Source organism: Chanodichthys erythropterus, chromosome 21 (genome assembly GCF_024489055.1).
Source record: "Chanodichthys erythropterus isolate Z2021 chromosome 21, ASM2448905v1, whole genome shotgun sequence".
Lineage (NCBI taxonomy): Eukaryota > Metazoa > Chordata > Actinopteri > Cypriniformes > Xenocyprididae > Chanodichthys > Chanodichthys erythropterus.
This window is the reverse complement of record NC_090241.1, coordinates 18,279,435-18,293,654: the sequence shown is the minus strand read 5'-3', so window position 1 is coordinate 18,293,654 and position 14,220 is coordinate 18,279,435. Positions and strand designations below refer to the sequence as shown.

Below are 14,220 nucleotides of genomic sequence, written 5' to 3'. Positions count from 1 at the left end.
AATACTGTTAAAAATCACACATTATTTATTTGTCACATCTAGTAGACCATTTTTGTGCCCTGGGTAATAGGAGGATTTTTCACCAAGCTACCACCTCAAGTATATTTCAACCCTGTGGGAAGCACATGGATTGGATGGATGGATGGATGGATGGATGGATGGATGGATGGATGGATGGATGGATGGATGGATGGATGGATGGATGGATGGATGGATGGATGGATGGATGGAATAATGGATGGATGGATAATCCTAAAACAGTTTTAGGATTATCACAGCATATGTGGACTGGGAATGCTAAAATAACACACACTTAAAGGTATATTCAAGCACATAACAAGAAGAAGGTAAATTTGTATTTGTTATATATTTAAATTAAGTATAGATCAAATTTTTCCTAAAACTGTTTGACTGATCCAGTAGAGCAAGGAAACAATAGGTTGGCTACACCCTCTACCCCTTCTCGCCCATAACATTTACCTCAGAATTTACAGCCTTAGGATGCCTCCACAGAAAGCCTCACTCTGGTTATGCAGTTCCTGACCTCAATCTCTGGATCAATACGCTGCTCCACAATGGGCTTGGTCAGCAACTGGCTATAAAGGAATAGCCCAACCAAAACACTGGGTCATCATTTACTTACACTAATATCATTCCACATCCGTATGACTTTCTTTCTTCCAATGAGCACAAAAGGAGAAGCTCACCAAAATATCCAAGATGCTCTTTTCATATCCATATGGCTTCAGAAGACTTGATATATAGCACACAAGTTGTATGGACGATATTGATGATACTTTTACATCATTTTTGGAGCTTGATTGCATCTGCCCCCATCTACATTCATTGTATGGAAAATACAGTAGCACCTCAGACTTATTCTGGACATGATCGCACCACACATGCAGCGCATTCAGAACTCATTACCTATCTCATTATTATTCATTATGCATGGTAATGAAGTAAGACTTAATTGAGCATATTTGCCATCTGCAAAATTAAGAGCTAGAACTTGGGTTCAACTACCAATGAGACAAGAAAAGCACCATTCTCTCCTTGCAATGTCCAGCTGCAGGAGAAGATCTCCAGAAGTCCATTTACATCAGGCGAGTGTAAATTCCAGATCTCCAGATAAACATCTTTCTGTGGAATACTGGGAAGAGGAAGTTGCTAATGGCATTTTTCATTCAGCATCATCAATCCTACACATATGAAGAACCCCACTGAGGCATCTGAATGCCTTGACATTTTTCCAAGTAAGATAACTCATCAAGATCCTATAAATAAAACCAGTAATCATAAATTTACGGAGCACCTCGCCTCTACTTAGTGCTTGCCTGTTCTTTGAAACATAAATTATTGTTTTCACTCTGAGCGTTGACTAGAGAAGCAAAGAAATGTGCTAGAGGTCAAGCTGACCTTATCAAGGATAAAAACATGGGAGGGTACAGTTCCGTGAAATAGATTTTGATGCATTCCATTTAAGATTATTTTTTATGTGGCAAAATAAAAAAAAGGCCTTTGGTTTTCCTCTTTTTCTGTGCTGCATTTATGGCTCTTTGCTTTAGTACTATAAGAACACTGATGTTAAATTAAATTAGTTAAAATAACTCAAACATCTGTGTGGAATCAAAGTCCCTTTAAGGCAACATTTAATGCCCTGAACAGCTATTGAAATCTCTAAAAATTATATTTCAATAATACATTTCAAATCCGCAATAAAAGTAATTCAAGTTTGCTTCTTTAGCTCAAGGGGGCACTTACATTCCTACTGCAGCCATATTTTGTGCTACACATTCTCCCATTCCATATAGTTTCAAGTGGAATGCAGCCTGTTTTTTCCCCTCAAAAATATAAAAATGTAAACTATTATATAAAAAATAAAAGTTAATACAAATATATAAAATGTTATCATACTCTATTATTATATTAGAATAAAAATGTTACCATTGCCATTAACGTTTAAAGATATTTTACACTGACTAATTTCAGCTGGAACATTTTCACAAAGGTTTGACATTATAAAATAATGTAAACCATGCAGTTTCAGCCGGAGGATGACTGAGGGCCAGTGCGGCTCATTGATTGGATGCTATTATACTACAAAATGTACACAAGCCATAATTTAAGTTTATAATGCATTATCAGATTCAGGTGAATACAAGTGTTTCACAGGCACCTAATGAAAGCCATATTGATCCTAGACAGACATAAAAAATGAGTCAGGGAAAAAGGAAGACTTCTGGAGGCCATTTTGCTCAAATGATATAGAGTATAAAATAACAAAATGAGCCAGGATGGGGAGAGGTTGGGGGGTAGAGAAAAGAGAATCGAGAAAAAGAGCAAAGAAAAGACAGAGGAAACAATGAGTAACAGAGAGAGATGGAAAGAGAGCAGATGAGACAAAGAAAACTTGCTTGTGAATCTCATTAAGATGCAAGAGGGCATCTATGAACATTAAAGAGAGTGCTGTGTGTGTGTGTGAGAGAGAGAGGCTTGCAGGGGTGGTACTGGTACAGCTAACCCATCACCAAGGGGTGATTTATAATTAGAGAGCTTTCCAGTTGTGCACGGGGTTGAGAAGATGCAAAAAAAAAAAATCAAAGATATGAGGAAATCAAACTAAAAAGGATCAAAATTCAGTGAGAATATGGAAGGTTGTAAGTGATATCAATTTGAAAAGTTAGCTTCTCTGCATGCATGGTGGTCCTGACACACTGCATACAGCATTTGATCACATTCTTGCATGTGCTACTCTTGGATAAAATCAAAGCTAGATGGTTTTAATCTGATATGATGAATAAAACCCTTCTATTTTGTGTTATTTTCTAATTTAATACCGTTTATTTTATCATAAATATTAATAAATAAAATTATTTTATTAATAATTTGTTTCAAAATCCTAAAACTTATTTTAGATTTAACGTAAAAATCCCAGCTTTAACTCAATGGTTAAAAAAAACCCATTAAACACTACCCTTCAAAGTTTGAGGTCAGTAAGTTTTTTTTAATGTTTTCAAAAGAAGTCTCTTATGCTTACCAAGGTTGCAAAATATAGTAAAGATAGTACATTTAAAATGTAATTTATTGCTGTTTGATGGCAAAGCTGAACTTTCAGCATCATTACTCCAGTCTTTAGTGTCACATGATCCTTCAGAAATCATTCTAATATGCTGATTTGGTGCTTAAGCGCGGAAGAGGATTAGGGCCAAGCAATAATAAAAAATAAAAAAACATCTTGAGATTAAAGTTGTTAAATTTCGAGAAAAAAATTGTTAAATTTCGAGAAAAAAGTCGAGATAAAATGTTGAGAATAAAGTCATTAAATTACGAGAAAAAAGTTGTTAGATTATGAGAACAAATTTGTTAAATTATGAGAAAAAAAGTCGGTAAATTTCAAGAAAAAAGTCGAGATAAAATTCGGAGAATAAACTTGTTAAATTTAGAGAAAAAAGTCAAGATAAAATGTTGAGAATAAAGTCATTAAATTACAAGAAAAAAGTTGTTAAACTACGAAAACAAATTCGTTAAATTATGAGAAAAATTTTGTTAAATTTCGAGAAAAAAGTCGAGATAAAATGTTGAGAATAAACTCATTTTTTCTCAAATTTTACGAGTTTTTCCTTGTAATTTAACGAGTTTATTCTCAACATTTTATCTCGACTTTTTTCTCGAAATTTAACAACATTTTTCTCATAATTTAACGAATTTATTGACTTTATTCTCAACATTTTATCTTGACTTTTTTCTCGAAATTTAACAATTTTTGTCTCGTAATTTAATGATTTTATTCTCAACATTTTATCTCGACTTTTTTTCTCATAATTTAAAGAATTTGTTCTCATAATCTAACAACTTTTTTCTCGTAATTTAATGACTTTATTCTCAACATTTTATCTCTACCTTTTTTTCTCGAAATTTAACAACTTTAATCTCGAGATGGTTTTATTTTTTTATTATTGCTTGGCCCTAATCCTCTTCTGTACTTAAGAAACATTTTGGTGCTTAATATTTTTTCTGAAAACTGTAAAACAGTACATTTTTTCATGATTCTTTAATGAATGGAAAGCCCAAAAGAACAGCATTTATTTGAAAAGAAATCTTTGTAACATTATAAATGTCTACTGTTTCTTTTGATCGATGCAAGATGCTTGCGGAGTAAAAGAATTAATGTTCTGGGGAGAAAAAAAAATCTTACTGAGCCCAAACTTTTGAATGGTAGTGTACTGTATAGGTTTTTAGTTGTTACCACAACACATTAAGAGCTCTCACGGGAGATGGGGAAAACGAACACAAAGATACAGTTTGGCTATAAAGTGGAAATAATCAGATGAGATTCAAAATCCATTCAAAATATGTCTTTTTAAATCTAGAGTCAAACACATTTAGGATTATCATGACATTTAAACAGAAATGGGGCAACAAGGGAAGTTTTAAACTATTCTATCAAGCAACCCTGTTGAAAAAAACAGCCTATGCTGGTTAGGTATGTTTTGAAGCATAGCAGCCGGTTTAAGCTGGTCCTTAGTTGGTCCTTAGCTGGTTTAAGCTGGTCCTACACTGGTCCTAAGCAACTAGCCCCAACTAAGGACCAGCATAAATCAGCTCAAACCAGCTGCCATGCCTCAAAACATACTTAACCAGCATAGGCTGTTTTTTTTTTCAACAGGGAAAACAAACCCTGAGGTAAAATGTACTAATCTAAGGAGCTGTACTATAAACCCTCTGGACCAGAAGTTCTGACATCAAAAAACTGGTTATGTGCACTAGTTTGAATGGTGTTAAACGAGCACAGATGAACAAAGAAGAAGCTGATTTTGATTATATGATGCCTTCATCACAAATAAGGAACAGGTACAATCGAGTGACAAGGAAATTCAGGAGAGTTAGGTTAAATTCAGGAGAGTTAGGTTAAATTCAGGAGAGTTAAGTTAAATTCTGGAGAGTTAAGTTAAATTCTCTGCGATTATCTTATCTTGAGCAAACGTCACAGTGAATCAGCACACAGAATAAATTAGACTTCTCGTGGTAAGCTAACCCTGACCTGCTGTGTGAGTGTACAGCCGTACTGGTTTCATTTTCTCTGAACACTGTTGCCTGGAGACATGCTGATTGACGAATTTGCTTGCTCTCTGAGGGTGACTATGAGCAGATCCAAGCCTGAGTTATTGGCTCAGTGAGTCAGCAAAGTTATGTGGGCAACATTTTAACATCATGTACTTTATTCAGCTGAAGCCAATCAACTTCACTGTGTGCTGACTAATGATCCAAACCAATTAGAAGTAAAACAAACAGCTGATATTTTGGATGGATGAGATATGTGGGATATTAAACCGAAGGCTGCTTGCTGGTTAGGCAACTACTGTATAAGTAAATGAAAGTAATCGGTGCGAGACACTCTCACAATAGCCTGTTTCATTATTCTGAGACAGGAAGTTGGCAGGAGATCGCTTCCTTGATGTGCACAGACCGCCAAATTACAAAATAACACTCGCCGGCTTAATTCAATACCCAAAAGATATTTAGCCAAATATGCTAATTTACCAATGTCCACACCAAAAAAAACAGAGGATGGGCAATTAGTAAGAAATAGACAAATTCATTCTGCACTGATTCAATACTTTAAAGAGCTAGTTCACCCAAAAATGAAAATTCTGTCATTAATTACTCATCCTCATGTCTTTCCAAACCCGTAAGACTTTCGTTCAACTTCGGAACACAAGTGAAGATATTTTTAATGAAATCCGAGAGATTTCTGTCCCTCCATAGACAGCTACATTACCAAATTGACTCTTCAAAAAGTTCATAAAGAGATCGTAAAACCAATCCATATGAATTGAGTGGTTTAGTCCAAATTTTCTGAAGAGACTCTGTCACTTTATATGATGAACACATTGATCAGCGACCATAATCAGAAGCTCAACTGAACCTCCTTGACGCACAAGAACAAACCATTTTTCGGAAGCTCAAACGTGCTGCGTAACACACGAGAATGAACCTTATTGGTTCTCGTACATCAAGCAAACATGTTTGAGCTTCTGTTTACCACAACTGGTGAGTTGATCAATGTTTATATGTGAGTAAAAGCCTAAATTCAATCTGTTCATCATATAAAGTGATTGGGCCCTATCTTGCACCCAGCGCAATTGACTTTGTACACCGACGCATGTGTCATTCCTATTTTGCACCCGCGCAAAGCGCGCTTTTCCCTCCACAGAAGCACGTCGCTAAACTAGTGAATGAACTTGCGCTCCCTGGGCGGTTCAGCGCAAAAAAGGAGGCGTGTTCTGGCGCAAACAATCCCTGGTGCTATTTTGCTGTTCCATTAAACAATTGCGCCACTGACCAGAAAAAACCTAGTCTAAAGTCAGTGGCGCGTTGCGCGTTGTTCATTGTGCTATTTTAAGGGCGCATGCTTGACCATAATGTATAGCGTGCACAACGCGCATACACTTTGCTCATGTAATCTACACAGATGCAACAGTTATTTTTGCAAATCATATGTTACACTAAAAAAATATTAACACATGAGATGACGGAAATCATTGTGGTGTGCCATGAAGATGTGAAAAAACCTGTTTAACCGACGCTATTTTGGGTGGGTTTCTCCCATTCCCATACAACACAACTTCTCTGTCTTTCACTGCTCTTACAAGAACATCAGTCTCCTCGGCTGTGATCCGCTCCTGGCGTGCGCCTGGTAAATACGCCATAATTATAGCAATCCATAATGGAACTTGCGCACCTGCTTTTAAAGGGAATGTTGGATGACGCTCTGATTGGTTTATTTCACGTTACGCCCAAACCACACCTATGAATAATGAAGCTACTTCAGACCAACCCATTTTAGATTTGCGCCGGGCGCAAGAGCCATTTATCCCGCCGGGAAAATAGCAACAGCGCCGAGACCCGCCCACAAAGTTACTTGCGCTTTGCGCTTTGACACTTGCGTTTCAGATCGTTAAAATAGGGCCCACTGTGTCTCTTCAGAAAATTTGGACTAAACCGCTCAATTCATATGGATTAGTTTTACGATCTCTTTATGAACTTTTTGAAGCATCACATTGGTAGTTGTGTAGCTGTCTATGGAAAGACAGAAAGCTCTCAGATTTCATCAAAAATATCTTAATTTGTGTTCCGAAGATGAATGAAAGTCTTACGGGTTTGGAAAAACATGAGGATGAGTAATTTTAATTTTTGGGTGAACTAACCCTTTAATACTTTTACCTCTCTCTATTATTTATGAAATGTTTATTGAGCACCAAATCAGCATATTAATCACCAAATCATCTGTAAAAATGTTTCACAAAATAACAAATAAACAGCCTTGATAATAAGAGACTTGTTTCAAAAATATTAAACAAATCTTACCAAATATTTATTTATTTTCATATTTAAAAAAAAAAAAAAAAAATGAATTTTCACAATTGAAAAAAAAAAAATAGAATTAAAACCTGGAAATAAATGTAAATACAGTTTTAGGATTTTTACATTCAAATGGTTGTGCTTATAATTTAATTTGTATTAATAACTTTATATATATTTTTTTTTACATAAAATTGTAAAAATGTATTACAACTTGTAACAATTTCATTTGTTTTTGACTATCTTGCGTTTATTTGAACCAACATTAAGAAGTATTAGTATTTTTTTGTTGTTGTAATTATAAAAATACTTAAAACTTAAATTAAGATTTAACAAAAAATTAAATATATATTTTGATTAAAATTAATGTTTATTTGTAATTTACAGTTATTCAAAAAACTAGCTATCCTTACTGATGATATTTAAGTTTGCAAACTTACAAAAATAGAGGCAATCAGTTGCCTCAATTTTTTGGGGTTTGTAGAACTTATCTGCGTTTTACACTTTTTTATTTATTTTACACACAGCTTAATCACGGAAGCAGTCAGTTCAGATTGCGTTCTTGCTCTTCAAATCTTTCAAAGCAACTCAATGGGTTGTAAAGGCTTTCCAGACTCCCAGTGTGTAAAGACAACGAGCACCACTGGGATTCTTAACGCCACCAACACAATACAGAACTCCCACATGACACTCCTCCAGACGGCTGTATCAGAGCTCTGTGGGCTGGAACATGGTGACTCGTCACTAGTTTTTTGTTTTTCTCTGCTTTTCCAGCTTCCCTCAGCCCAGTCCTTGCCATTAATAAATAATGGCCTCTGATCAGCCAGGATTCACGACTGCAATTATATTCAGTGTGCTGCAAGTGAGGAAACAGAGCCAACATGGAGCCAGTCAAACTAGCTGCATTTGCCCAGATTAAATATGTCTGGAACCAGGTAGAAGGACATTAAGAAATGAGACATGAAAGGTTGCAGAAGTGGTGTGGTGTGTGCTGCAGAGTGATAACGCTCCACTATCTTCCTTTTACTGACTGGAAACGTTTTCAGATCCCTACTTTTTCAATAAACCCCAGCCAGGAACCTAAAGTCAGACCAGCATCATATGTCCTGCGGAAGGGGTTAGGATGAAGGGGTGGCAGGGCTTTGGGGGGGTATTCAGCACCCTGGACAGCTTCTTCTCACAAAGCCTCCCCCAATCTGGAGCCATTTAAATGAGATATATGAGCACCAGCGTTCTCCTTTCCACACTTTGGATTATCTTCATTCATATGCAGTCGCTATACTTCTCCGCTATCTCTGTTTCCATATTGCATCTATCCTCATTCCAAATGTAACTTCCCCTTCACTTTTAATATCTCAATCAGGTAATCACCCACACCTGCTTAACAAAATGCTGTCCGTGCAAACTGGCCTCTCAAAGTGCAGATAGGACTTGCGTATATTTCAAGCACTGATTGCTGGTAATTACTATGCATTTGCAATGTGTGGGGTGATTAAGAACTATGCTGACACTGGCAGTTCTTGAGCCTGAACACATTAACAATCTAAGGAATGTATATGTTTGCACACATTTGACAGATAGGTGAAATGTGCATTCAATAGCATTCAACATGCAGTGTTTGTGTGCACTGGGATCAGACCCCAGGGAATTGGTCACAGTGATATGCAAATATGTTCTTCTAGTTTTGAATTTTTGGAGCCATATTTGATTCAAAAGCTGCAGTGGAGATGAAGAATATCAGTGAATAGTGCTTAAATGTATGCTTTGTTCCAGACCCAAAGCTATCAGAAGACTTGGAATATATTGCAATAGTAATATAGACTACTTGTATGGTTCTTTTTCCTATGTTAACCTCTCATGTGGCGCTTTTCCACTGCATGGTACGGCTTGGTATACAGCTCGATATGGCTTACTTTATGGTGCTTTTTCACTGCATGGGAAGGCTCGGTACAGCTCACTTAAATAGTACCACTTCGGTTGATGTCCAAACGTGCCGTACCAATACTAAATGTGAAGTGTAAACTCTGCAGATCACTGATTGGTTAGAGAGAAGCATCACTACCAGCGTCTTTGGATTTGAAACACGAGACACCAAACCCACTATATTTAAATAGTCAGCCACCGTAGTATAATTTGTTCGAGCAACTTTTTTAAACGACTTGTGTTAAATGACCATCGCACGCAACTTGAAAAAAGAAACAGCTGTATCGTAGTCAGTAGTTGAGTTACAGACTCACTGGTAGCCGAGGAGCAACGAAAAAGCAATGAAAGTAAAGTGAGCCGTGCTGAGCTGAGCCGTGCCGTGCCGGGCCAAGTCGTATCACACAGTAGAAAAGTGTCAATGGTAACAATGAAGTGCCACTGTATGGAAAATATCTATGTGAATTTGTGTTATATGGTGTTATACACAGAAAACTATAACACCATATAGGTTTGAAACAGGCTTGAAACTGAAGGAATGAAATGAGAGAAGACTTCAGATGCAAAAGCCTCTAAGTGCAATCTGAAATTTTCTTCTAAAATTAGCATTTTTATCAAGCTCGTATGTTTATGTTCAGTTATTTCACTTTAATGGCAATGAAAATGACCTATTAATTGTCATTAAAGTGAAATTACTGAACCTAAACATAGGAGCTTGATAAAAATGCTTATTTTAGAAGAACATTTCAGATGGCACTTAGAGGCTTTTGCATCTGAAGTCTTCAAGTATTTCATCATCTTTTCATCATTTTTTAAAAAATATTTTTAAGATTCAAAATTAAACTAAATCAAGAGATTCCTAAAAAATAATGTTCACCAAAAAAAATGAATGAATAAATAAATAGATAAAAAATAAATTCTGGCATCATTTACTCAACCTCATTTTATTCCAAACCTGAAAGACCTTTTGAAGAATGTTTTGTTTTGTTTTTTAAAACCATATAAAGAATGCTTTTAAAGTAGCACATACTGAACATGTTTCAGCTAGGTTGTTCTGTGGGTTGCATTAATGTTTGGTGTATATTTCAATTATGCATTAGCATTCTAATGAGGACTTTTCTTATCTTTGTTCAAGTGTGTGCTGATGTACATAGAAAGGGCAAAAAAGGGCCATAAAGAAGAGCTGAAGACAAAAATCAATACCATGTCTCAAATTGCTCTACAAATGGTTGCATTAAGTGTCTCTAAAGGAAATAAGAGGCAGAGAGAAAGAACATGTGGAATGAAACATTGCTGTCCATCCTCAACATCAGCAACATGCATATTTGACAGTGTGTTTACTGGCAGAAGTTATAATCAGAGACTGCGATAATTTGATAATTTATTAACTTATTAACTAGTGCTGATATTGACTGATACAACAAGCGGTACACTGTGACTATAGTTTACTGTTCTTATCAGTGAAACAGGATAACAAACACTTCACTGTCTGTGCTGGTCAATACGAATCCTCTCAGCTTATCTCTCCCTTAAGTCACAGGCAGCACATTAAAGCCTTTCTGCAGTAATTGCAGCTGTCTTGCTGGCTTTCAATAACTGGATGCCTCTGACAATAAGCCAGAACATCACCTGTTTTAAAAAGCATTGTGTTTAAGCATGCCATGATTGACAGACTAAAGGTTTTATAGAGATTTTGCCAGTGAATCCAAACTCTGCTGAATCTACTACAACAGATTAATTGAATTAGAACAAGAAAGCATAAACAAATACACTACCGTTCAAAAGTTATGGGATAATTTAAAAAAAAAAAAAAAAAAAAAAAACATTTATTCAGCAAAGATGCATTAAATTGATCAAAAGTGACAGTAAAGACATAATAATAAATGCCAATCTTTTAATCCTTTTATATACATATATATTTACACACACACATATATATATACATATATATATATATATATATATATATATATATATATGTGTATATATGTGTGTGTGTGTGTGTGTGTGTATATGTGTGTGTATATATGTATATATATATATATATATATATATATATATATATATATATATATATATATATATATATATATATATATATATATATATATACACACACACACATATATACACACACACACACACACACACATATACACACACACACACACATATATATACACATATATATATATATATATATATATATATATATATATATATATATATATATATATATATATAAAATGAAATCAGAAATTCAGAAATCCTTCTATTATCATCATATTAGAATGATTTCTGAAGGATTATGTGAAACTGAAGACTGGAATAATGCCTCCTAAAAATTCAGCTTTGCCATCACAGGAATAAATTACATTTTAAAATATATTCAAATAGGGAAAAAAATGCAATATTATATACGTATAAGGCCTCTCACTTTTCTCTTAATAAATAAAAATAAAAACAAAAAACTGTGGGTTCTTTGCAGGGAGGAAATGTCTGCTGCAGGAGCCTAACAAGTTATGGAAGAGTTTATGGAAGTAACTACTGGAAAAGATCCACAAGCTGATACACATTCTGCATGGATCAACACCACCCAGAGAAATCCACAAAAGCTGTGAGGAGGGTCTTTTAGCTACTTCACAACATCTCTGAAAGGCTTCAGAGAGAGACAACAAAATAAAGCTGGGATCAGAATCCCTGGAGAGAAGCAGTGCCTCTGTACCATGGCAGCATCCATTGTTTACTCTCACAGTGTGAATCATACACTCCGCAGCACAATCTCAGACTTAAGTCCCACAGATCTGAGGACAGCTAAGACATTCTGGAGGCTTAATTCATCTGGTAGGAGGTTTAATGACGACAGGGGGCAGAATGCCAGGGGAAATCAGAGCTGAGTTGCCCTGCTAAACATTAACTTACCTACTCACATTTGCTTAGACTCATTCATCCATATCAGTGGATAACTGACCTAGTCATCACTGTCATCATAGAGAAACAATACCAGGCAGAGTCAGCAGGCTGCAGCTACATAAGTTCTCTCAATGGCACACACTGGGTGTGTCTCAACATCCAGATTATTTATTTATTAATTCATTCTGTTCTGCAAGTACTCCGGCTAAATTTTACACAACACTGAAATCTGCAAATGCATCCAGATGGGTCTTTATGAAACTTTTATACCATCCTAATTGCACATAAAAACACTAGACTTTAGATATATGTCTGCAGTACATAGCCCATCATTGTATTAAATTCACAAAATGCAGCTATTTTGCATAAATATTTTATAGTTTCAGACATAAAATCATTAAAGCAATATTATGTTGGCCTAATTAAAATGAATTAAACAGCTTTAAAACTTGATAATCAGTTGAACTGATACTTAAATCTTAATAAGTGACACACTTGCCAGTTCAGAAATACATATCTGAAGGAAATAAATACAAAAAGCACAGAAAGGATAAACAGAGTGATTATTGCTAGGAAAAAATAAACTTTAATTAAATGAAATATGTAAATCTCATAACAGATTAAAATAACATGCCACAGTAGATCCAGTGGCTTATGAATTTGATGTATAATAAAATTTCATCATCATGACCATCATGCTGAAGTCAAGCAGGTGTATATAGACCCCTGTAAATATCTATAATAAAGCGTATTATTGAAACTTCCCTAGGAAATTCCAATATGACACTCACCGCTTTGCTCTCCAAGAAAGACGAGTTTGAATTTCCTTAAAGGGTTTCCAAAGTCATTTCCCACAGACATGTTTGAGGGCTTGTTTTTTAACAGCGTGTTCCCACCGGTGTAAATGTCTGGATGGGGCAGCGCGATGGAAAAAACGGCGCTCCTTTGCGTTTGGAAACGGGAATGCTGCACTGGATCGGCTGTCAGGCTTAATAGCTGCTGCGCATGCGCGGCCTCACCTCTCTCTCTCTCCCTCACACATACACGACGTAATGCTGTATCAACCCACAGAACGTGACGTCATGCTGTATCAACCCACAGAACATGACGTCATGCTGTATCGCCCACAGTAACCAGACTCTTTCCTTTCATAACACACTTTTGATTATACATTGATTTATGGTTTAAAATAAAAATAAAAAAATACTGTCATACTTTTGCCACTGCTTGATTTGTTTGTTGATTGGGTGATGCCAGTAGAGCTGCTAATCTAAAGCCTGCTTGTGTGATCAGTAATTCCCAGTTGTGTGTGTACACTAAAGCAGACAAAAATAACTAAGCAATTATTAATAACTAAGTGACATCTTGTTTGTTCCCTTTAAAGAAAACAATATGAGCGTTTCGTTAATTTGTTTACACAACTTTACATAAATAACTTTAAAAATATAAATGATAATGCTTAAAGATATCAAGTATATTACTGTGTATTATACAGTATATTATTATATTCAACATATTTGACAACTTAATCCCCAGCTAAATCATAATTATGATTTTTTTGACATAAACGGTTGTAATTATGAGAAATTCAGGCATAATTATGACAAAAAGTAGAAATTATGAGATACTAAGACATTATGAGACAAAAGGTCAAAATTATGACTAAAAGTCATATTTACAAATTGAAACTGAGATAAATCATAATTATTAGATTTTTTTAAAAATAAAAAACTTGCTTTTGTTTGTCATTTTATGCAATAATTTAAAATAAAATGAATAAAATTATGTATATTATACATTATATTATTATATTGAACTTATTTGGCAACTTAACCACCAGTTAAATCATAATTATGATTTTCTTGACATAAACAGTTGTAATTATAAGATAAAAAGTTGAATTTATGAGATATTCAGGCATAATTATGATATAAAAAGTCATAATTATGACAAAAAGTAGAAATGATGAGATACTAAAACATTATGAGCAAAAGGTCAAAATTATGACAAAAAGTTATATTT

General features: G+C 35.0%; 1 protein-coding gene across 4 annotated transcripts in view; it reads right to left on the bottom strand.

The window, feature by feature from the left end:
- The window catches only part of rab6ba (RAB6B, member RAS oncogene family a), a 131,209-nt gene extending 117,972 nt beyond the window's left edge, over positions 1-13,237 (bottom strand). For 2 of the 4 annotated variants that reach the window (XR_010893403.1, XM_067373121.1), the window contains exon 1: positions 12,990-13,194. Coding sequence is in view for 3 of the 4 variants with exons in the window: in XM_067373121.1 (XP_067229222.1) it covers positions 12,990-13,059 (70 nt within the window). In the remaining variant the exon portion in view is untranslated. Of the gene's footprint in view, positions 1-12,989 lie in introns of all 4 variants that reach the window. The other 2 variants (XM_067373123.1, XM_067373124.1) reach the window with 1 other exon arrangement.
- Positions 13,238-14,220: the final 983 nt, after the last annotated feature.